General features: G+C 48.4%; 1 protein-coding gene across 2 annotated transcripts; it reads right to left on the minus strand.

Moving 5' to 3' along the window:
* Positions 1-13,576: 13,576 nt before the first annotated feature.
* Positions 13,577-20,981, minus strand: LOC125516279 (wall-associated receptor kinase 5-like). Of its 2 annotated transcripts, XM_048681754.1 has the most exons (5): positions 20,828-20,980; positions 20,268-20,631; positions 16,093-16,980; positions 15,443-15,592; positions 13,577-14,929 (listed from the first exon to the last, which is right to left on the minus strand). In XM_048681754.1, exons 3-5 carry the CDS (start codon positions 16,967-16,969, stop codon positions 13,746-13,748), a joined length of 2,211 nt encoding a protein of 736 aa, XP_048537711.1. In that variant the 5' UTR covers positions 16,970-16,980; positions 20,268-20,631; positions 20,828-20,980; the 3' UTR covers positions 13,577-13,745. The 2 variants fall into 2 exon arrangements, with proteins under 2 accessions (XP_048537711.1, XP_048537710.1); XM_048681753.1 differs by lacking the exon at positions 20,268-20,631 and having other exon boundaries at positions 20,828-20,981.
* Positions 20,982-24,459: the final 3,478 nt, after the last annotated feature.

The following is a 24,459-nucleotide window of genomic DNA, read 5'->3' on the forward strand; positions in this document are numbered from 1 at the left end:
AGGCGACGGCCTTGGCGGACGAAGCTGCTCGAATTCGGCGCCTACCCTCCCCTCCCCTCTGTGTGGTTCCGGGAGAGGAGAGGGCTGAGCGGTTTAAAAAAATAAAAAATCTATATGAAATAATAATACATAAAAAGAGGAAAATTATAACTATAAAAAAATTTAAAAATCTATATAAAATAAAAAAGAATAAATATATAACTATAAGAAAACATTAAAAATTTTATATAAAATAAAAAAAACTATGCCTACGGCTAAGCCGTCGGCATAGGTGCCACGTGGCATCACTACATATGCCGACGGCTTAGCCGTTGGCATAGTTGCCTTATCCATATCCAGTCAACCCCCTCCACTCGTTCGTCCCCGGCCAGATCCCGCGCGCCCCCGAGCCCGACCCGCGCTGCCGCCGCCGCCCGCCGCTGCTCCCCGCCGCCCGCCTGCCGCCGCTCCACCCGCGCCACTCTCCCCTTCCCTCGCCCATCCCCCCTCCCCGCCGTCCTCGCCGTCTCCACCCTGCCTCCCCCTGTCTGAAGCCGCCGTCGCCCCGGCCTCCCCCTACCGCGCTGCGCCGCCCCGGCCTCCCCCGACCCCAACGCCGCACCAGCCTCCCCCCGACCACGAGCCGGCCGCAGCTCCTGCCGGCCCGCGCGCCCGGCCCTCCCGTCCCCGGCCGCCCCTGCCTCGACCCTCCACCGCCGCCCCTGCTCGCCCGCTGCCCCGGCCGCCCCTGCCTCGCCGTCCCGGCTGGCCCGGTGAGCTTTTCTTTCATTTTTTGCATTTTTTACTGCTTGTTATGTGATAGATGCATGTTGTATGGATGAATGGATGGATTGATGTATATTGGTTAGTTATTTTATCATGATGATCTTGCTAAAAAAATGTTGTCAAATGTTGTCAAATGTATGTGATAGATGCATGTTGTCAAATGTTGTCAAATTTGAAGAACAAAATTGGTATATTTGAGATGTTGTCAAATAGCTATAGTTTCATTTTGTGATGTTGACAAAATTGGTATCTGATGAGTAGTTATTTTATCATGATGATCTTGCTAAAATAAATTGAAGAACAAAATTTGACACTTGATGAAAATTAGGATTTGAAGTATCATGATGATCTAAAACCTTGACTAGATGTCATTAGCAATATGATTTTTTTCATAGTTTGAAGTGTCAATGCTTTATGTGATGTGGTGCCGTCAAATTTTTTGACTCAGTAAAATTTACAGGCTTTGTGGTATTTCATCTCCTTGGAGCCTTCGTCGTCTGGGTTTGGTCCGTGATCCTGCCGCTGCTCGACTACTTCCTCTACAGCGGAGGGTGAGCTACGAATCCACCTTCACCTCCTAGCCTCTTTTAACTAGATTAAATTTTCACATCAAGTCGCGTAACCTAGGTCTCCCGTCCGAAAGGGTTGCATCGATAAATATGCATTCAATTGCATATTTATCACCGCAGCTCTTTCGGATTGTCCAGCGCTTTCCACGGACAGCCCGAGGATGTGTAGATTGGGTACGTTGTTCATGCTCTACCCCGTTCCGAGACAAGATTTCGGCGGCGCCTCCCTATTGTTCTCCGGATGCACATTCTCTCGGCATTTTGCCGAGACGTGTATTTGGAGAACAGCGGGGAGGTGCTGCCGAAATTTTGTCTCGGAACGGGGTAGAATGGAGAACGTACTCAATCTACACATCCTCGGGTGGGATTAGGACCCATCTTTACCTATTAGAGATGTAGGTGGATTCAACGCGGTAGAAACTGAAAATTTGATGTGATTAATTTAAGTGAATCCTTAATTATGTTGTGTGGCTTGCAAAAAAGCAGATGATGGCAGATAATCAGTGGATGTACAGTGGTTTTATCCGTCGGAATCGAGTAACATCAGAGTGGATCGCGAAAACCGATGTGTATTTGAAGGAGATATTCTGTCGTCCAATGAGAATTATCCCACCATGCCCCTGTGTGAGATGTGCCAGACGTCACCGTAGAAATCAGACGGACATGAGTGAGCACCTTTGCACACACGGATATATGCCAAACTTTGACATGCCGCCGATAAACATAGCCGAGCAGGACCGTGGTAGAGAGGAGGTGATGCGACAACGCATCGATGGATATGAGGACGACGGGGTCAGGGACATGCTAGATGATGTCATTGTTGCAGAAACGGCAAATGCGACACCTTCAGAGAATGAACCGGAGGAGCCGGAGGCAACCGCAAAGGCCTTCTTGGAGGTCTTGGCCTCGTCAAAGAAACCTCTTTATGCGGGTGCGAAAATATCTCAGCTGGATGCCATCTTGCAACTGATTGCAGTCAAGGCTGAGTACGGCTGTAGCCAGAAATGCTTCGAAGAATTCCTGGGAGTATGGGCTAACAGCCTCCCTGAGGGTCATGAACTACTGAAAAGCATGTATGATACAAAGAAAATCATGAGGCACTCTCTATGGATTATGAGAAAATAGATGTTTGCCTGAAGAATTGCCTTTTGTTTAGGCACAAGTATGCGGATGACAAGTACTGTAGGAAGTGCGGTTCGTCTCGGTACATTGAGGTGGTCGGTGAGGATGGTGAGAAAAAGCAGCTAACCATCCCCGTTAAGGTTCTTCGGTATCTTAATTTTATAAAAAGACTGCAGCGCCTTTTCATCATGAAGGAGTCTGCCAAAATGATGAAGTGGCACAAGGAAGGTATAAGGTACAATCCAAAAAAAATCATACATCCATCGGGAGGGGAAGCATGGAAGTCATTCGATGAAGAATACCCCGAGGAAGCAGCCAAGGCTGGGAATGTCAGAATAGCCATATCAGGTGATGGGTTGAATCCATGTGGTATGTCGTCCAATCCATACAGCTGCTAGCCTGTGTTTGTAATTCCGCTCAATCTTCCTCCCGGTGCCCTAATGCAACGGAAGACCATGTTCTTGTCCCTCATCATTCCGGGGCCTGACTACCCGGGGAAGCAATTGGGTGTGTTTATGCAGCCGCTTGTGGATGCTTTGCACCATTCTTGGTAGTTTCCGAGGTTGACATACGACCGGGATCTGCAGAGAAATTTCTTGATGAAAGTTTGGTTGCACTATTGCATGCATGACTTTCCTGGCTATGCTCTATTCTGCGGATGGTGTACAAGTGGTAAGATGCCATGCCCAGTGTGCATGCAGGCTCTGCGAATGATTTGGCTGAGTAAGGGTGGCAAGTATGTAGCCTTTGACCTGCATCGACAGTTCCTCCCTCCAGACCATCCAGACAGGGAAGACAAGAAGAACTTCATGAAAGGCCGGGTTGTTCATGAAGTAACCGAGATTCCAACATTTTCGGGGGCAGATGTTCTTGCTCAGCTAAAAGCTCTCAAGCCTTAAGTCAAAGGCAAAGGCAAAGCCAAAGCTAAAGGCTTCGAGGGATATGGTGAGACGCACAACTGGACGCACATTACCCCCTTCTCGCAGCTTCCCTATTTCAAGGACCTCAAACTTCCTTACAATATTGATGTGATGCACACCGAAAAGAATGTGGCAGAGTCCCTTTTCCACACGATCCTCAACATTCCTGATAAGACGAAGGATAACGTAAAAGATAGAGCCGATCAACAGAGAATTTGTGATAGACCACGCCTGAACATGAAGCCTCCCACAGGCGGTCGAAAAAACTGGTTCAAGCCAGATGCTGACTTTGTCCTTAAACCGCCAAAAAAAAGAAGTACTTATCTGGCTGAAACAAATTTTGAAGTTCACCGATGGTTATGCATCGAATATAAGTAAGGGAGTCAATCTTTCAACGGGCAAAGTGACCGGCCTGAAGAGTCATGACTACCATGTATGGATTGAGCGGATAATGCCGGTGATGGTTCGAGGCTATGTCCCCGAGCATGTCTGGCGAGTGCTTGCCGAGCTTAGCCATTTCTTTCGCACGCTCTGTGCTAAAGAAGTAAGTAAAGAGGTGATTGAAAAATTGCATAAGAAGGCACCGGAGTTGATAGTCAAGCTAGAGAAGATCTTTCCGCCAGGCTTCTTTACTCCGATGACACATCTCATTCTGCACCTCACGAACGAGGTATTGTTGGGGGGCCCTGTGCAAAATCGCTGGCAGTACGGCCCTGAGAGGCAGAACAAGCATCTCCGACGGAAATGTGGAAACGAAGCTAAGATTGAAGCTTCCATAGCTGAGGCAGTTATCCTAGAGGAGGTGTCAGACCTCAGGACATCATACTATCCAGACCACGTTCCCCATCTGCATAACAAGGTGCCTCGATACAATATAGAAGAGCCCAAGTATCAACCCAGGCTCGATCTATTCAACGCGCAAGGTGGGAGGGCTGGGGCCTCGAAATCTTATAACATGCCACGACAAGAGTGGGAGGACCTCATGTTCTATATCTTGCACAACATCAAGGAAGTTGAGGAAGTGTGGATGAGGTAATACCACTACACCATTCCTTTATGTCTTCCACATCATCATGTTTCATGTTCACTTAGTCCCGGTCTAACACCGCTTATCTTTTTTTAGTGATTTCGTTCAAGAGGAATGGACGGGAGTGAATCCTCCTACTGAGGCGGAGGCACTTACTCTTCTCCGTCATGGAAACCCTGGACGTAAAATTTTTGTTGCTTGGTTCATGGAGAAAGTAATTTTCCACACTCCCCTATTAAATACCTACTTCAACATTTATTAGTTAACCGAACTAATGCACGCAACAATTTCCATTATACTTGTAGGGAAAAGATCCGAACATATCTATGGATGATGAATTGAGATGGGTTTCCATGGGTTTTGACCCTGCCGTCATGACATGTAAAAAGTATGATGTGAATGGGTATCGCTTCCATACAGAGGAGCACCAAAACAGCCGCCCCGATCCCAATACTATAAATACTGGAGTGTACACCCCCGGTCAAAATTCAGTAGACTACTACGGAAGGGTACAAAATATATACGAGGTTAAATTCCGTCAGGGGCGTGAGACCCTAAGTCTGCCTGTGTTCAAATGCCGATGGTTCGATCCACGGGTGGGGGTAAAACATACGCCTTCCATTGGTTTGGTCGAAGTTAAACCATCAACCGTCTATGCCAGAGCCGATCTCTTCATTGCGGCTACCCAAGCTACAAAAGTATATTATCTGCCTTACCCATGCCAGAAAGTGTATCTAAAGGGTTGGGAAGTTGTTTTCAAGGTGTCACCACATGGTAAGCTACCAGACCCGAATGAAGACGATTACTACAACATTAACCCCATGACATACGAGGGAGTGTTCTATCAAGAGCAACCTGATGATGATGATGATGTGGTTAGAAACGATGACGCTAGTGAAGGAAATATGCCCTAGAGGCAATAATAAAGTTATTATTTATTTCCTTATATCATGATAAATGTTTATTATTCATGCTAGAGTTGTATTAACCAGAAACATAATACATGTGTGAATACATAGACAGACAGTGTGTCACTAGTATGCCTCTACTAGACTAGCTCGTTAATCAAAGATGGTTATGTTTCCTAACCATAGACAAAGGAGTTGTTATTTGATTAACGAGGTCACATCATTAGTTGAATGATCTGATTGACATGACCCATTCCATTAGCTTAGCACCCGATCGTTTAGTATGTTGCTAATGCTTTTCTTCATGACTTATACATGTTCCTATGACTATGAGATTATGCAACTCCCGTTTACCGGAGGAACACTTTGGGTGCTACCAAACATCACAACGTAACTGGGTGATTATAAAGGAGCATTACAGGTGTCTCCAAAGGTAGATGTTGGGTTGGCGTATTTCGAGATTAGGATTTGTCACTCCGATTGTCGGAGAGGTATCTCTGGGCCCTCTCGGTAATGCACATCACATAAGCCTTGCAAGCATTGCAACTAATGAGTTAGTTGCGAGATGATGTATTACAGAACGAGTAAAGAGACTTGCCGGTAACGAGATTGAACTAGGTATTGGATACCGACGATCGAATCTCGGGCAAGTAACATACCGATTACAAAGGGAACAACGTATGTTGTTATGCGGTCTGACCGATAAAGATCTTCGTAGAATATGTAGGAGCCAATATGGGCATCCAGGTCCCGCTATTGGTTATTGACCGGAGACGTGTCTCGGTCATGTCTACATCGTTCTCGAACCCGTAGGGTCCGCACGCTTAAGGTTACGATGACAGTGATATTATGAGTTTATGCATTTTGATGTACCGAAGGTTGTTCTGAGTCCCGGATGTGATCACGGACATGACGAGGAGTCTCGAAATGGTCGAGATGTAAAGATTGATATATTGGAAGCCTATATTTGGATATCGGAAGTGTTCCGGGTGAAATCGGGATTTTACCGGATTACCGGGAGGTTACGGGAACCCCCCGGGAGCCATATGGGCCTTATTGGGCTTTAGTGGAAAAGTGAAAGGGGCTGCCCATGGTGGGCTGCGCGCCTCCCCCCTCCCCTAGTCCAACTAGGACTAGGAGAGGTGGCCGGCCACCTCTCTCTCTCTTTCCCACTTGGGAATCCTATTTGGAATAGGATTGGGGGGGAGTCCTACTCCCGGTAGGAGTAGGACTCCTCCTGCGCCTCCATAGGGCTGGCCGCACCCCTCCCCCTTGGCTCCTTTATATACGGAGGCAGGGGGCACCTCTAGACACACAAGTTGATCCACGTGATCTATTCCTTAGCCGTGTGCGGTGCCCCCTGCCACCATATCCCTCGATAATACTGTAGCGGAGTTTAGGCGAAGCCCTGTTGCTGTAGTTCATCAAGATCGTCACCACGCCGTCGTGCTGACGGAACTCTTCCCCGACACTTTGCTGGATCGGAGTCCGGGAATCGTCATCGAGCTGAACGTGTGCTCGAATTCGGAGGTGCCGTAGTTTCGGTGCTTGATCGGTTGGATCATGAAGACGTACGACTAGTTCCTCTACGTCGTGTCATCGCTTCCGCAGTCGGTCTGCGTTGGGTACGTAGACAACACTCTCCCCTCTCGTTGCTATGCATCACATGATCTTGCGTGTGCGTAGGAAATTTTTTGAAATTACTACGTTCCCCAACAGCTAGACCATTGGGTGATGATGATGTGGACCCAAACGTCGACGATGCACAGAATGATGGTGAGACCATTGTCAATGAAAATGACATACTTATGCTAGAAAAGTTAAACGAAGACGCTGACGACGAGGAAGAGCCTCCACCTCCGTCGGACAACGAAGATGATATGATTGATAGTGATGATGAGACGGACCGAGAAAGAGCTTACAACAGTGATGATTCATATGGGTTCTAGCAGATGTACGTTTCAAGTATTTTTTTCTATAGTTTAGGAATATGCCTTTTTATGCATTTTTATTAATGTGTTTATTATCATGCCTTTTCCTTCATTTCATTAATTTACTAATTGCTTTTTCTCTTTTCAATGCAGGTTCGTGGAACATGGGCAAGGGGAAGGCCGACGACGTGGGTTTCCTACGCAAGGTCGTCGGCCTGCCTAGTCGGAGTGGTCGAGCACGTAATCCTCCCCCTCGGCTACTTGACGATGACTCCTCACAGGGAGGTCAAGGGAGAGGTGCCCCTAGAGGAGGAGGGGGCGGGGGGAGAGCCTCTAGAGGACGAGGTGCTGGAGGGAGAGCCACTACAGGGGGTCGCGGCCAGAAAGAGCGCACCCTCACCGACTTAAGGGTGTTGTCTTCGAGGCCCTCCTCTAGTGAGGTACCCTCCTCTAGTGAGGTACACTCTAGGGAGGAGGAGGAGGAGGTGGTGGTGGTGGAGGAGGAGGAGGAGGTGGAGGAGGAGGCAGGCGAGGAGGAGGAGAAGGAGGAGGAGGAGGAGGTTGGGGAGGGGGAGGCAGGCGAGGAGGAGGGTGGTGGCGGGGATGATGGTGGTGACGGGAAGGGGGTTGACAAGAAGGGGTGGCTGCGTGGCAACGCAAAGCTACCAAAGCAGGTTCCTGCTACCGAGGAGCAGAAGTGGCTCATTGAGCCCACGGGAAAAGAGTAAGTGGTTCATTATTTTGCTTGTCACATGCTTATTCCGGTTGTTATTTATTTTGCTTGTCACATTCTAATAGTTCATTCTTTTGCAGCAACCGGATATATTCTAAAGGGGTCCGTATTCCCAACGGCCTCATCACCGTCTTGCTGAAGTTATATTGGCCGGGGTTGTACTGTCCTGATCCAGTCAGGCAGCCGGACCGTCGGGTTTTGGCCACGAGCTGGGACCACTGGGAAGCGGCCCACAACGCGGACCATGAGACCCATGCCAAGGCCGTGATCACTACTTTCTGGGTGAGTTCTCTTCAGAAGCACAAGTCCATTCTAGTTTCATGAATGATTTAACTCATGGCTTCTTCCATTCTTGTTTCATGCATGATTGTAGACATTCTATCGAGTTCTTCCGGAGCACAGGGCTAGAGCGGACCAGATTGTGCTGCGCCAATGCAAGAAGAAGGCCCGCCAGATGCAGTACGAGGTGCGCTATGTGGCCATCTCCACATACTACCATGACTATCTTGGTGTGAAGATGACCAAGGAAGAAGCGCGGAGGATGGGCATTACCTTGGAGAGGCCCGAGTTCTTGGCGGTAAGTATAAAAGATTTTTCATTATGCTTTCATATATTATGCTTTCATTATGCTTTCATTACCTTGTGGTACATTATGCTTTATGCTTTATGCTTCCATAACACCAATTTGGACACACCTACATGCCATTATGCTTTTATTATGTAGGTGTGTCCAAATTGGTGTTATGGAAAAGACGAGTCCTGGGCGGCATTGGTGGATCTTTGGTGTGATGAGGCTGGAGCCTGGGCGGCTATGAGAACCAAAAATAAGGCTAACCGAGGGATGGAGGGAGTACATGCTCAGGGAAACCGAAACCACTATCTCCACAAGGCAGTTAATGTATGACTAACCCCATTAAACATTCTTCTTCTTCTATTTACCATCACTTTCTTATGTATGACTAACCTCTGTTTGGTGGTGCAGGAGGAGAAACTGAAGCGGCCGCTCTCAGACATGCAGGCGTGGGAGATCGCCCATACGCAGAAGGACTCCAAGCCTGGCGAGCCCTAGTACTACGGCAAGAAGACCGCGGGGAGGAAGCAAGCCTACTCCGAAGCGTATCTGAAGTTGCATCCTGACACACCTGACCCCATTGCGGCGCCTCTGGATGACAGGGCGGTGGTGAGCATGGGGCCCAAGGAGCACGGTCGGGAGGCGGTTCTCGATGCTGTGATCACTCCTAGTATCTCCTACACACAGATTCGTCGGATCGACCCGAGCCTGAGCCAGCGCACGAGCCAGCCAGTGACTAGTACACAGTCCCTCTTTCAGGAGCAACAATCTGTAAGTATTTTCCCTCTTATCTTCATTGCTCACTTCATTTTCCGCATTAGTAGTTTTATGAGTTCCATCATGTCATACCGTAGGCCTACATGGAGTACACACGCCAGGAGACCATGGCGTGGCATCAGAGGCTTTATGAACACCAAGTGCAGAGGGATAGCCAGATGCAGCAGGCTTTTTAGGATATGGTGGCCGGCAGGTGTCCTTAGTTCCCTCTAGCACAATGCCCTCCAGCACAACCAGTGCTGATGAGCTTTGAGGAGTTTGTGGCACAGAACGCTGGCCCCTCGCCGGTTAGTTCATCCCCAATCTATTCACCCAAAGTATGTCATGCCTTTCAACACAGTCATATATCCCGTGCATATGTCTTTTCAACATCCAGGGAACATGTGGATCTACCGTTGGCGGCGGTCTTCGCAGCACTCCGGAGACACGGAGCCCGACCACTCCGATCCACGGAGGCGGAGGCGGAGGCGGTCTTGGCGGTAGCGTTGCCGCTAGCACTGACGACCTGGGCTTTGGCCGTCTTGGCGGTGACGACCTCCGCGGTGCTCGATGATCCTTGTGTGGTGATGATGCTTGAGATGACTTGTGTGTGGTGATGATCATTTAGATGACTTGCGTGCTTCTCTATATGCTTATGTTGGTTGTGATGATGTTCATTTAGAGACTTGTGTGTGATGATGCTTATGCATATATTGTTGTGATGGTGTCGGATGATATCCCGTTGTGTTTTATATGTCTATCTCATCATATATATCTGCTGATATGTGTTGCTATTTGAATTGAATTGATCTGAAAACAAACAGAAAAAAGAAAAAAAAGCAAAAGCAAACTATGCCGATGGCTAGGCCGTCGGCATAGGGCTAGCGTGAGCTCCCAGTAGCTGACACGTGGGCGCCTATGCCGACAGCCTAGCCGTCGGCTTAGTTTAAAAACTGTGCCGACGGCTAGGCCGTCGGCATAGGCGCCCACGTGTCAGCTACTGGGAGCTCTGTATGAAGGACTATGCCGACGGCCTGGCCGTCGGCTTAGTTTCAAATTATGCCGACGGCCCGGCCGTCGGCATAGACCTGGTCCTAGAGCAGCGGCTGGTCGCCACGTGGCACCCCTATGCCGACGGTCTAGCCGTCGGCATAGGTTTTGGCTAAGCCGACGGCTAGGCCGTCGGCATAGGGGTGCCACGTGGCGATCAGTCATTGGGCAGACTTGACGGCGGCCGCCGTTAGGCGTGATAGTTGCCGACGGCCTGGGCCGTCGGCATAGATGTACGGCCCCCGTAGGCGTATCATATATGCCGACGGCTTTTCTAAGCCGACGGCCTTCCTGGCTGTGCCGACGCATATGTTGCCGACGGCCCTATGCCGACGGGGGCCGTCGGCATAGGTCTACCCCGACGGGACTCAGGCCTATGCCGACGGCCCTGGTTGTCGGCATAGGGGGCGATTCCGGTAGTGAATGCTCCTGTTCCCAACTCCTCAAACTCTGGGTTCGGAGCTAGGCCGCATGGTCTAACTCATAGAGTTCCTGGAGACAAGCTAGAGACTTTTTTGAGTACAAAATGTGAAGAGTTGGGAAGCGAGAGTTGCCAGATACTACAGAGTACTGCCACCTCCAAGTGAATTGCAATATACCGATTTGGCTCGTGTCATCCCCTCGGCTCCTCACATCTCCTCGTGACCTCATCCCCACGTCTCCACTCCTCCTGTTTCGCAACCCAGGCTACCCAGCCACCACAAATCTTCCTTCGTCGTCCGCCCTCACCCTCCTCCGATGAGCACCACGTTCTCATCCTCCCCATCTCGACTCGCCCTCCACCGAATCGACCAACTGCGCCACCTCCCCATTCGGCTTCCCTCGCCACTTCGCCAGAGAGAGGACAACTCCATAGCAGCCGGTGACCATCGAGTGCGGGGCTCGACGCCCTGGTTCCCGCGAGACCATGGCCTCCCCGTCGGGAAAAGATGAGAGCTTGTCTCAGTGGCCTCACCCGATCCAGAGGAGGTTGCTCCGGCGACCATGGGCGACTCCTCACGTGCACAAGCACGCATATGGTTTTGTTGGTATATCTCTAATGCAACATATCTCCGCGCCCTCACGGTGGATGAGCGACTGCTTCATCGCTGCTGCACCAGCCAGGCTCCAGGACTGCACAGACCAAGGCAAGCATCATGCGCAGACTGAGAGCGGCAGTCTATTTTAGGTGGAGTGAGCCTAGCTCAACTGGTTGGGGTAGTGGATTTACAAACCCAACACCTGGATTCAAATCTTCACAGAGGTGAATTTAGGTTCCTATTTATTCTTAAGGACCAGGCTTTCCTAATACTTACGCATTTATTAAGGACTAGGCTCGGTGCGCAATTGAGATTAAAAATCCTATTACTCATACTTAAAAGGCCGTATGCATCCCTATTTGGTGCAGAGGCCGGGGAAGTGAAATTCTCCCCCAATTTTATGGTAACTCTATTTTTCTTGTCGTCCTCCTCCTTCCCCTCGTGTTGCCCCCACGGGGGAACCCTAGCCACCACCCTCTTGGCCCTCCTCCCACCTCCACCTCTCCTCGCCGTTGGGCAAAGCTTGGCCGGTTGGGTGGCGGCGGGGCGTCTCTCCCCCATGTCCGTCGCGGCTGGCATGGGGAAGCCAGATCGGGCGGGGCGCCAGGCTAGAGTGGGGTTGAACGGCGCGGCGGACGGGTTTCTTGGCGACGTCGTGCGCGGCCCGGCTGCGGCGGCGGCCTGCTCGCGGCATGGTGATGGTTGTGTGGTGGGCAAGATCGGTGGTCGCGGGCACTGCTGGGTTTAGATCAGATCCAATTCTGTGTCTTGGGCTTGAACGCCGTCAGCCGCCGCGGGGTGGTGGTGGTCGTCTCTGACCACGCCGGATCGCTGGATTCGGCGCCTGGGGATCTACGATGGATTCTTCTCGATCCTCCTTCATGGTGGGTTGAGCCCCATGGCTCTCTCATCTTTCAGGTTTCGGTTCGTGGTTGCCAGATCCAGAGCCGATGGAGGTTTGGTGGTATAGGATGGAGACTGGAGAAAACCTTGATCGGCTTGTTCGGTTGGGCATCGGCGACGTCTCTCGATGTTGTTACCTTCTGTGGAGGTGATGCCGAGGTCTCTCCAATCTAACTCCGAACCCCTCCCGGACAAAAGTCCAAAATTCAGTCTGGATTGGGCAGCGGGGACGTCCTTCGCGTTGTACCCTCCGTGGAGGCGCAGCCTTGGGAGGTTCTTCTGTTCGGCGGAGAGACGATGTGGGTGATGGATTCCGCGTAGCTCCAGCAGCGGCAACGGTGTGGAGGTTGCCAGGAGGTGCGGCCTTGTTTCTACCACGTCGGTGACGACGAGTATTGGCGGCATGTTGCAGCTGGATATCGACGACAGATGCGGCTAGATGGACGAGCGCAGGGTGGTGGCATTGTCTGGCATCATGGTGGCGTTGACAGCTGACCACGCAAATTCTTTGCGTCGGTACCTGCTCTGAAGATGGTTAGGTGGATGACGGCTGCGGTAGCCTCAGTGAGTGCATCGGACTGGTGCGTGACCCATTACCGATATGTGGCTAGGATGAGGCAACCGGCATCAGATGTTAGGTTTTGGTGTGATGTCTGTTTGGTATTAGGCCCAGACATTCGGCACCCCTGCATCAAGGAGGCTGGAGTAGCGACAGGTGTCGCCAAGATTGTGGCTTCAGGCTTACTGATGTAATGCCTTATAAGGTCTCCGAGAATAATTAATAAAATGGATGCATGCATCGCTCAGATGCAGAGGCCGGGGGTAATGCTTTTTTTCTAAAAAAAGAGAAGGCAAATCAGAGAAGAAGAAGGGATGTGTTTCCTCGTGGGGTAACAGTGTTGGCCGAAATTTCCCCCCACGGCCGGGGACGGGGGATCCGGCTTGCCTGCTCACTCCCCATGCTCTCATCCGTGCTCCCACTTTATCCTACGGCTGTCTTTTTTCCTTTTTCCTTTCTAATTTAATCATCTCCCCCCTAGTTTTAAGAGGGTGGGGCTGGGCCTTATTTTGTTCCAATCAAATCAAGCCACGTACACGGGAGCACGAATGGACGCACACGCCGGGAGCAGGCAAGTCTCGTCCGGGGACGGGGAGGGTAAAGGGATGTCTGTGGTTCGCGGGTACGGGAAAAGGTGCATTAACCGGTCAGGTAATTCCCCACCGCCATCTTGAATCTGAGCTGACATGCAGATATGGTGCAGCACTGAATTCACCCCCGTTTACATTTATATTCTTATTATCGATGATAAAGTATATTATGCTGCTTAGGTGATGCCAATGCCTTGTAGATTTCTACGATGATAAAGTCTTACAATCTGGAAGTATTTTTTCGCCAGTAATTTAAGAAGGGATTACATGAAGGAGAAGGACCAATGAAAATGCTGCAGTATAGAACTGCCAATACTTCTCTTCATCTGATAAAGTAAGAACTGCTTGGATTCATGGGCATTTGTTCATCCTTCCTTGTGTATTCAGAGCCTTGTTCTATTTCAAAACTACTGGTTGATGGTGCACTGAGAAAGCTCTCTGTATCAGCATCGTGATGCATCCAAGGATGTTTGGAAAGCCTCCTTAATCTGGTAAGCTCCATAGATACCTCTTTCATGGAGGGCCTGTTGTCACCACACATATCCAAGCATTGCTTTGCTAGTTCCGCTAGTCCAGTAAGCAGCTCCATGCTCTCGTGATCTTTTATTTGACTATCCAACATGGCATCAAGGTTGTTCTCCTTCATAGCCACTAGGAAACATGATGCCAAGCTTCTTTGTGACTCATTACCTTCCAGTTTTAGTGGCACCTGCCCAGTAAGGACTTCCAAAAGGACGACACCAAAGCTATAAACATCGCTTTTATCTGTCAACCGACATGTCTGCATATATTCAGGATCCAGATAACCACATGTCCCTTGAACCATTGTCACAAACTGGGCTTCATCAGTTGGTACTAGTATGGAAGCCCCAAAGTCGGATACCTTTGCCATGTAATTGTCATCAAGAAGGATGTTAGAAGTTTTCACATCACCATGTAGAATTGGTGGGTTTGCATAGGAATGTAAAAATGCAAGCCCCTCTGCTGCCTCATTTACGATCCTTAAGAGCGAACTGAATGGGATGTGCCGTGTGCGGTTCTTTCCGTGAAGAAGATCAAACAATGTTCCTTTTGGGATGAACTCATACACCAGCATTGGGACTTCCACCTCCAGGCAGCAGCCCAACAGCTTGACGATGTTCTTGTGATTGATCTGGGAGAGAATCAGCATTTCTTTACCAAATTCCTTCTTATGCCTTTCATCAATCAATGCACATCTTTTGATTGCCACTGGATTTGTACCCTTAATAATGCCCTTGTAAACAGTCCCATGGCCCCCATGTCCTAGAATTTGGCTTTTGTCAAACTTGTTTGTTGCTTCTTCTACTTGTGCTTCAGTGAATACCGTAAATGCAAGTCCCTGGTCGGATTTCATCTTCTCGAATAATAGCACACCTCCATGTTGCTGAAAATACTGTTTCTTGACATCTGTGAGCTTTCTTCTCTCAAAAATTAAACGCATGCAGAAGATGACAATCACTAGAACGATACAGCCGATGCAAGTGCCTGTAAAAATTGATTTGAATTTAATTCCCTTAAATGGACTCCAAAAATTATCTTGCATGCATATTAAAAGCTTGTTAAATTTACTGTGTCTATAGTAACAGATTAAAACGTGGTGATCTAATACATTCATTCCTTGTAAAGCAATGTGGTCTTACTTTTCCAGACTTTGTCAAATTTATTTAAGTTTTAAAGCCCATGGCAATGCATCACGTATTCATATGCTGTTTGGGCATTTTTGCAAAGTGTGCTTAACACCTGTACGTGCACTCATGCATTTGTGCTACTGTTCCTAGAATCTGTTAGATTTGCACATTGTACACCATAACAACACTAGTAGTTACAGAGTGTGTATATGTAATACTGTACCTTTTAGATACCTTTCAGATCACTAATCTAAAAGGTCTTATATTACTTTACAGAGGGAGTACTATTTAAATTTCTTAATACAGTTGCAATCGGTTCAATTTTTCTACACAAGAACTGAGCAAGAGGCTAACATTTAAAGTTATTTACCTATGATTAGGGTGATATCTGGGTTACAAGAGTTCGTGTCCTTCGCCAACTTTCTGCCTGGAGGACATGAACATCGGTAATCTCCTTTTGTATTGTGGCATACAGCAGTCTTTGGGCATTTACTTGGATACTTCTCACATTCATTGACATCTGCAATGGGAAAAAAGATCACTTGTGATCAAATGGTTTATCGAATAGTTTAGTATGAATAAATTTGAGATTCAATACTAGTAAATATCTATGAAATGGCATGAGCAACATTGAGTCTGATATTCATTATTTCTCACCAAAGAAAGGCGATTAACGTTGATTAAAAAATTGCGACACATATTCTGGCCAGATCTGTCCTAGATGAAGAAAGTAAAAACAAAAAGATACAATATTTTCACCAACATTTGTTTTTGCTTGATTTTGGTATTGGTTACTCCAGTTTTTCTATTAAAAATACACCGACAAGAGATTATAAACTTTGTTGTTGTCCATTAATTTCCTTTTTGCTCATTGTGACTGAAGTTTATTTTTACCACTTGAAATTAAATCTTCTGCTCGGCAATCTCCAATGTGTTTCAAACTTCCAATACATATTTTGTTGGTTTGCAGAATACAACATGACAATGTCATATGGAAGCTTAGCAAAGAGAATAACTTGCCTGTGCATCCATCCAAGAGGTAAGGGTTTCCTTCGTACCCCCTGGAGCAGTTGCATATATACCCTGGACCATTGGTTGAATCCACACACACGCTGTTTGCGCTGCGGCATGCATAAGAAGTCATGTTCCTGGCCACCTCGCATGTTTCATCTCCAATTACCCAGTCCAGAACCAGTGGCTGCCTCCCGTTGTATGTATCATTGAACCTCTTTGTGGTTATGTAGTCGGAGCTGAAATTAAACGTCTTTGTTTCCACAAGGGCAGCATAGCTGCATGGGTTAAACTGCCAACTATCTGAATCATTATAGACATTTCTGAAATAGACATCATAGCGCCTTAAGCCCTTGGGAATAGCATTTTGGCAGCACCCTACACCAGAGCATGAGCCATTTGTCACGGCTCCTGGGCTCGCACACACTGATGCACATGCTGTCGTGTACCCGGTCCTGTTTTTGCTGTTATAGATGTAAGCAAGTGTGTTGCAGCCAATGACTATGAACTTGTTTTGCACCTCAGAGAACCGGTAAGGCCATGATGAGAAGTCAAGCCAAAACGTGTTGTCATACATTGATCCTGTGGCATGATTGGAGCAATACGTTGACATGGCGTTTAATGCCCGTGTTTGACCATGGAGCAGTGATATATCTAGAACCTCGATATTGACAATGAATGGCTTCATAGTTCCATCGGCAGTCCTATTGCAGTTAATCTCAAAGCCAGTTTTGATGGCACAGTTTGCACCAATGCCAAATGGATAAGGTATTTTGATATCTCCACAGTATGTTTGGCATCCAGGGACAGGTTGTGCTGATGTAGATGCTAGGTATAGCGTGATTGCAACGACGAGCAGTAGCACCAATGCCATACGCTTGACCATTGGTTAATCACCTGAAAGATTCAATTAGTTATATATGTTATTGGTGTTATGTTTATATCTGGCCCTAGAAAGGTCGATAGTTTCAACAGATATATGCCAAACTATTGTAAACCCCGTGACTGAGTTGGTTGTGCAATTGATATTACAATAATTTTGCATGCTTAATATAAGATGGATCACACATTAGGTATTTAGGAATTTTCATCCCTTTGTGTGTCAAAATTCGAGTTATTCATTTTTTTGTTTCTTTACAATTGTTGGTTTACTGAATTAACATGCCTGGTTGTATATCTCTTTGTCGCGAATGCTCAAATGTTGTAACATCAGGTTAATGTGGTTTGTTGTGTCTTTTTTTAAATACGAGGCAAAAACACTGGCCTTTCCAATTTCCATTGAACAAGAAGAATATAGTTGCCCAATTAATTACGGAAATCGGGTAATTCGCAAAAAAAAAAAAACCAGGCGAAACCTGATACATCAACGGCCAAACCGACTCATGAACTCCGAAACACGCATGGCCAAGGCAACTCTGACCAACGATATGCCGAATGACAAAACAACCACCAACCACACATACAGACTAATGGGCGCCCAACTGCCAAACAAGCGGGACTTCCACCACTACTGAAATGAAAGGAGTCATGAATGATATCGAAGGAGCAGTCATGGGACTCCCTCGTAGAAATGATGGGCATGCACTCGACAAGCCATGTGCCAGTAGCATCATCTAACATGCCGATGACCAATATCGAAGGTAATCTCGTCCCACAAAGTCAAAGCCCTTGAAGTTGCTAAACTATCGGGGTCGCTGCCCAGATATCCACCGCTCGCCATGCCCTGCTCGTTCAGTCACACAACCTTATGGAGCCACTACCCTGACATCCGACCACTCCCCCACGATCTACAACACTGTGTGACCCATATAATCGCATTCCACGCTGCACAGAGAGACCACCTGTGGACCACGGTCGTCACACCACTTTGGGGATAGTCACCCTGACATATTGTCCAATTGTCCCCATCGGCGGGCGTCGACCGTGCTGACAACCATGCTGCCCCGTCATCTCAAGGACGACAGCAAATCCCTGTTGAGTTGCAACCCAGCGGCATGGACCGTTTGCCCCGCCGCTACCCTAGACTGTTGCCTTGACACGTAATGAATATCCTGGAGTCGCTACCCCATCAAACACTACTCATGATGGTGGGAGAACCTTACATGACGGCCATAAGTTGGCTCTCCCAAGCCATACCACCAAGGAGGTTACGACGTAGATGCCACCGCTGCCCACTCCGAAAAATTGGAGTTGGGAAACGAGGATAGGTAGAGGATATCAGAGACAATGCCTCCAAGGAGGGGAACAATGCCCACATGCATCGTTATTGTCGGACAACATTGCCTAAATCCCACTCCCCATCGGTGGGATTACGGTTTCGAAGAACTCAGGGTACCTAGACCCCCCAATATCGCACTTGCTATGCAGCACACCCCAATATGCCTGCCACCTAACTCCTCCCCTCGGCGATCCCCCACAACTCCTCTTTCCATGAACAAAGGCCACACCAGCCAAGGTCCAAATCGAGCATGTTGTACCAGATCCACTTTCTCTTGCCACCGCGACGACCCATGTGTCCCGCTTTTGGCAGAAGCCACTGGTTGTAGCCCACACCAGATCGGGGCCGATCCTGATCCGCCACAGCACCGCAGGCACACATCGTCACCGCGAGGCCCATCGAGCCGCTGCACACCCACGCACTGCCGACGCAGGAAAGCCATTGCTGCCCTATCACGGCCCTCGCCATTGCGCCATCCCGGTCCAACAACGGCACCCAAAACTGCGTCCACTGCTTGAGTAGGTGAAGTGCCCCGCTCCGCATCTGGCAATGGCGAGGAGGAGGGCGGAGGAGGAAACTAGCGGTGGCAGTGGAGGGGCCCTCCCCATCATCTATGGGAGCGATGCAGGAGGAAGGGCCTTTTTCACCTTCTTCACCCCAAACCATATAAAACGCAAGAGCGATTTTCAATAACATGGTACCAATGCCATGGGTACGATCATGTTGGTGGGATGATGGTCTCAGCAATCTTCGTGGAATGTGTGGATATTAGTGGTTCTATTGGGATGGTAAAGTTTAAACATTGTTATGGGTCCACTAATCAAGCTGCTCGTATCCTAGCTCAGTAATGTTTTTACTAGATGATGTACTGATTATTTGATCTTAATAAAACTAGCCAATACACAAATGGATGAATAATAACTACAGTAAATCAAATTTATGAATAAAAATTGAACAAGCATACTAATAAATTGCTGGGGCCACCTGGCAGCCCATGCATCGTTGTATTCAGACAACATCGCCTTCGACCCCCGTCCCCATCGGTGAGATTACGGTTCCGACCAACTCAGGGTACTTAGACCACCAATGTTGCAGTTGCTATGCAGCACACTCCAATGCTTGCCACCTAAGCCCTCCCCTCGGTGACCCCCCACAACTCCTCTTTCCATGAACAAAGGCCACACCAGCCAAGGTCCGAATCAAGCACGTTGTACCAGATCTAACTTCTCTCACCACTGCAAAGGCCACTAGATGTATCCCACGTTGCCTGCTACTGTCGAAAACCAGATCGGGGCCGATCCCAATCCACCACAGCACCGCAGGCATCCATCGTAGCCGCGAGGCCCACCAAGCCGTCGCAGACCCATGCACCGCCGACCCGGGAGGCCATCGCCGTCCCACTGCGGCCCTCGCCAATGCGCCATCCCGGTCCAACGACGCTACCAAAACTGTGTCCCCCGCTTGAGGAGGTGAAGTGCCCCGCCGCGCATATGGCGATGGGCAAGGAGGAGGAAACTGGTGGGGTGCCAGCGAAGGGGCCCTCCGCGTCGCCTATGGGAGCGATGCGGGAGGAAGGTGCTTTTTCACCTTCTCCACCCCAAACAATGTAAAACGCAAGAGCGGTTTCCAGTGACCTGTGCCATGGGTACAATCAGCAAAAGGATCATTTTATCGTTATAGACTTCTGCACTGATCAACCATGTTGGTGGGACACTGGTCTCAGCAATCTTTCGTGGGATGTGTGGATATTAGTGGTTCTATTGGGAAGGTAAAGTTTAAACATTGTTATGGGTCCACTAATCAAGCGGCCCGTATCCTAGCTCAGTAATGTTTTTACTAGATGATGCACTGATTATTTGATCTTAATAAAACTAGCCAAAAAACGCAAATGGATGAATAATCACTACAGAAAATGAAATTTATGAATAAAAATTGAATAAGCGTACTAAAAAATTGCTGGGCCCACCTGGCAGCCCATGTCTTATCTTCTTCCTCCGCGCTTCACCCCGCACCCCGCGCAGCTAGCACCTAGCCTAGCAGTCGTCGCCGCCTCGCCGGCCGCCCCCCTAGCAAGTCGACGCATCCCTCCTGTTCCCTGCACGTCGCAACTCCCTCCTTTGTGCGTGTGCGTCCCAGGCCAGAGCGTCAGTTCTGGCGTCTTCTCTTCGTCACCACCATCTGGCACACGCCACGTCGCAGCCCTGAGAAGGAGCGAGCGCCGACAGCCGTACGTGCAACCTCCGCCTTCGCCGACCGTGACCCCGCGCGTTTGTTGATTTTAGTAGTCATAAAGATGTTTGGTGGTCAAGCGTTCGTGTTTAGAACCGAAACTAGCAGATCAGAAGAACAGCTGGGACAATTTGGAAACAGAAATTAGCCGCTTGGCTTGGTTAATAGAAAAGCTCAAGTTACTCCTCCATCGTGTTTGCGTTGATCCACCTCCTACATCCGACGAACCTCCATAATACTCTAACTACCACTACTGAGCTGGTTTAGGAAAGTGAAGAGCGAAACCAGAGTGCGTACCTGGTGCTACCGCCGCTGTCTGGGTCTCTGCGGGTGGCCGGGGGCGGAAGCACCCGACCGCCGTCAGTCTCCGGCTCTGCGTTGGCGGAAGCACTCGACCGCCGTCTGCTCGCTGGCTCGGCAGGCGATGGGGGCGGCGGCTTGCTTCCAACGAGCGGAGGGATGCGGGGAGTGGTAGACTTGTGACACCAGACTGAAGTAGGAGTGTCTTTGGTTTTCCTCTCTGGATGGAAAAAAAACCCGTAGGTTAGATAGAGACGTAAGTAGAATGCATCCTATGCGCGTATACATCATGCACAACATCACAAACCTAATCTGGAAGCGAAAACAAGAACGTATTATCATGGAAAAACAATGAAGTATGGCAACATGGCGATCCCGTGTGGAAGTGGACCCACTTTTACAAAAGAATCCCTAGAGGAAAACAGGCAGACGAAGTGGACCAGCCGTAGGTCAAGTCAAGCAACTTGTCGTGTACTCGTGTGGGCTGGGTCGGACAGCAGGAAGCACCGACGGACATGTCCTATGAAAGATCAAACAACATAGTGAGGGCATCTTCAACGACGCCCCTCAAACACATCAGAAATGCGCGGTCTGGACCACGCAAGCCATTCAAATAGAATCTATATTGATCTGCACGGCAGTCTAAACACACTCTAGAGACAAACATGAGGCTTTGCGACCGTCTGAACAGCTGCCACGCCCGTGTCTGAGCGCCCTGGCTCATTAAAAAACACCACCCACCTCTTGTGCGCTTTCCATCGAACGCCCGCATCACTTGTCGCGCCGCATTCATGCCGACCCAGAGCATACAACAGTCGGCAATGATGATGCCCACAATTTGACTGGACGGGAGGGAGCCACAGACGGACGCGACTTCTCACTGCTGGCATTGAAGCTGCGCGCCGGCTAAAAAGGTGTCGCCCGCCTCAACACGCCTCCTTGTCACATTTAAAGGGCCACAATCTGCATGTCTGCCTTCCTTCATTAAATCCGTGTGTACGCCGAGAAACCTACTCCGGAAATTGAAGAGAGAAACCAAAGTACCCATCTGGTGTTACCGCCACCCTATGCGCCTATGCGGGGGCAGACGCAGCGGACCGCAGTCTGCTCCCTGGCTCGGCAGGCAAGCAAGCGATGGGGCGGCTAGGGCTGGATTAACGAGCTACTCGACTCGTTAAGCTCGTTAACTTTAGCGAGCTCAAATTTTTGATTGGCTCGGTTCGTTAGGTACTCATTAAGCTCGTGAGTGCTTGTTACAGTTGTGAACATTACATAAGCATTCCACCAGGTTATCACCAGCGTTCGTCCACAAAACAACTGCTCGAGATCTGGACAAGATTCTGTACGACTAGTTGTATTAGCAGGTCTAGGATTTCGTTAAGTGCAGAAGATAAAGGAAACAGGGCTAGCTGCTCGCACTGTTCAACGTAGGGCAGCATCTATCGCGCCTGTCTACATCCGGATTGACATGTCAGAGGCTGCTATCAAGAAAAGAGATGCACCCGTCGGCCTGTTTGGTGATAAATCTCACATGCACCCAGGTGACTACAGTCTTTTGCTCACTGGGACGGTAATTTTTGGCAGCGCGTGGCAATGTGACTACACGTCTTTTGCTCGTTGAATCTTTCTTCTTTCCTCTGCAGACCGAGCAGGTTTGTGCCTTGCAACCGTGTGCATGCAAAAGTTCATGCATGTGCCCAATACACTGTATTTGGTAACGTGCCAGGTACAGTATAAAGGTTAGGCCTATCCGGATGGATGAGACGTGCATGTGCCCGGTACATGTATGGTAATGTGCCGGGTACAGATACATATTACTTCTTTTTTAATAGGATATAGAATACTTTCGAGTGCGGCTTTTCGGTGCCCAGATCATCTGCACCCGATCAGAAAAGAATCAAAATAAATACTAGAAAAATTCAAAAAATTCTTTTTTTGTGTGGTAAATAATTTGATGCGTGAGGTTCTCTTCAATTTGTAGATCATTTGAACATCTGAGCTGCTCTCAGCCAAAAAGACAAATCGGGTCAGAAAAGTGCGTAAACAGTAAACATTTTTATAGACCCTGAATTTTGTCTTTTTTGCTGAGGACTGCCCAGATGTCCAAATGATTTGAAAATTTGAGTGAACCTCACTCATGAAATTATCTACTACACAAAAGAATTGATTTTTTTATTTTTTTTCTAGTATTTGTTTTGATTTTTTTGCGTCAGGGCAGTTGCACCTAAGCCAGGGCTCAGAAGTGGATTGTCGAATACTTTCAGCTAAGCTATGCATCTAATAGAAAGGCCCCATTACTAGACATGGAGTTTCTTAGCCCAAGCTCATATTAGCTGGGCTGAACAGTAAAAAAAAATTAAAATAATAATTTTTTTATTGATAAACATTGATAAAAGTTTTCAACGCTTACAAAATTTCATTATGAAATAATTTGTAGAAGCCATGGCTAAAAAAACAAAATCGGTGCTTCAAAATTTTCATTTCCAATAGCATTTTGGAGTGATAGTTTTCTTTTCTTATTTTTGCTACGGCTTCTACAAATGTCATTTCACAATGAAATTTGCAAGACGTTGAAACTTTTTTGAATGTTTGTCACTAAAAAATATATTTTTCAATACATGTACCTGGTACAATCATCACAGAGTAATTGGACTTGGTATATTCGGAAAGACTTGTTCGAGGGAAAAAAAGCATTACATATTTACCGAAAATGAAGGCATACGTCAACCATGGAACCCGGTGAATGAACACGGACAACTACCATTGTGCTCGCCCATATGCCGCGCACACAATCTCGTCTCCTTCCTTGAGACCGGGATGAGCACCCAACTTGTAATGGTGCCATGAGATTGATGTCTTGTAGCGCGAGTAAGTATTATCGCAGTGGTCAGAGCTGTTATTCATCATGCGTACGAAAGCCGCTTAGGACTTGACACCCTAACTGCTTCTCCTTCAGCCCCATGCTTAAAATTGCACCCCGCAGACCTCTCACGTCCATTGATACAACTTTATCTGCATTTGGTTTCTCTCTCTGCCCAGGCCGCTGTCACGGACTGTGGCACCTGGGTGGGCCGTGGTGGATTGTGGGCTGGCTTTGGGCCAAAGATGGCCTGGATTGCTGCTACAAAAGACCAGGAGCTGGAACAGAGACGGGGGACCAAATCACGAACAACACGGCGACATCCCTTCTCCTACCCTTCCCCTACCTTTCTCCTACCCCTGGCCCTCTCTCCCTCAATTCTCCTTCCTGCTGCTACTTGTACCATGATGAATTAGCTGCCCAAATCTCTGTAATCCTGTACTCTTGAGTGATTAGTGAAGCTGGTACGTAACAGCCGCTTTTCCAGCATCCTGGCTACCCTAGCTTTAGTTGAACTCTCTGACTCCGTCACCTACACCGATACACCCGGGATCCATGATGCTTCTCCTACTCCGCCGGTCCATACCACTACTCTATCCACTGTGAAGGTACCATTCACCCATACAGTAGTGGCAAAGAAGAATCATCAACATGCGGCAATATAGCATCAATATAATACATATCTCCGGCACAAGAAACTTTCCCACATACATGTAGGTTGATTAGTAGATAACACGGAATCAGACCTTTATAAAGGTCCACAAAAACA

Source organism: Triticum urartu, chromosome 6, assembly GCF_003073215.2.
Source record: "Triticum urartu cultivar G1812 chromosome 6, Tu2.1, whole genome shotgun sequence".
Taxonomy (NCBI): Eukaryota; Viridiplantae; Streptophyta; class Magnoliopsida; order Poales; family Poaceae; genus Triticum; species Triticum urartu.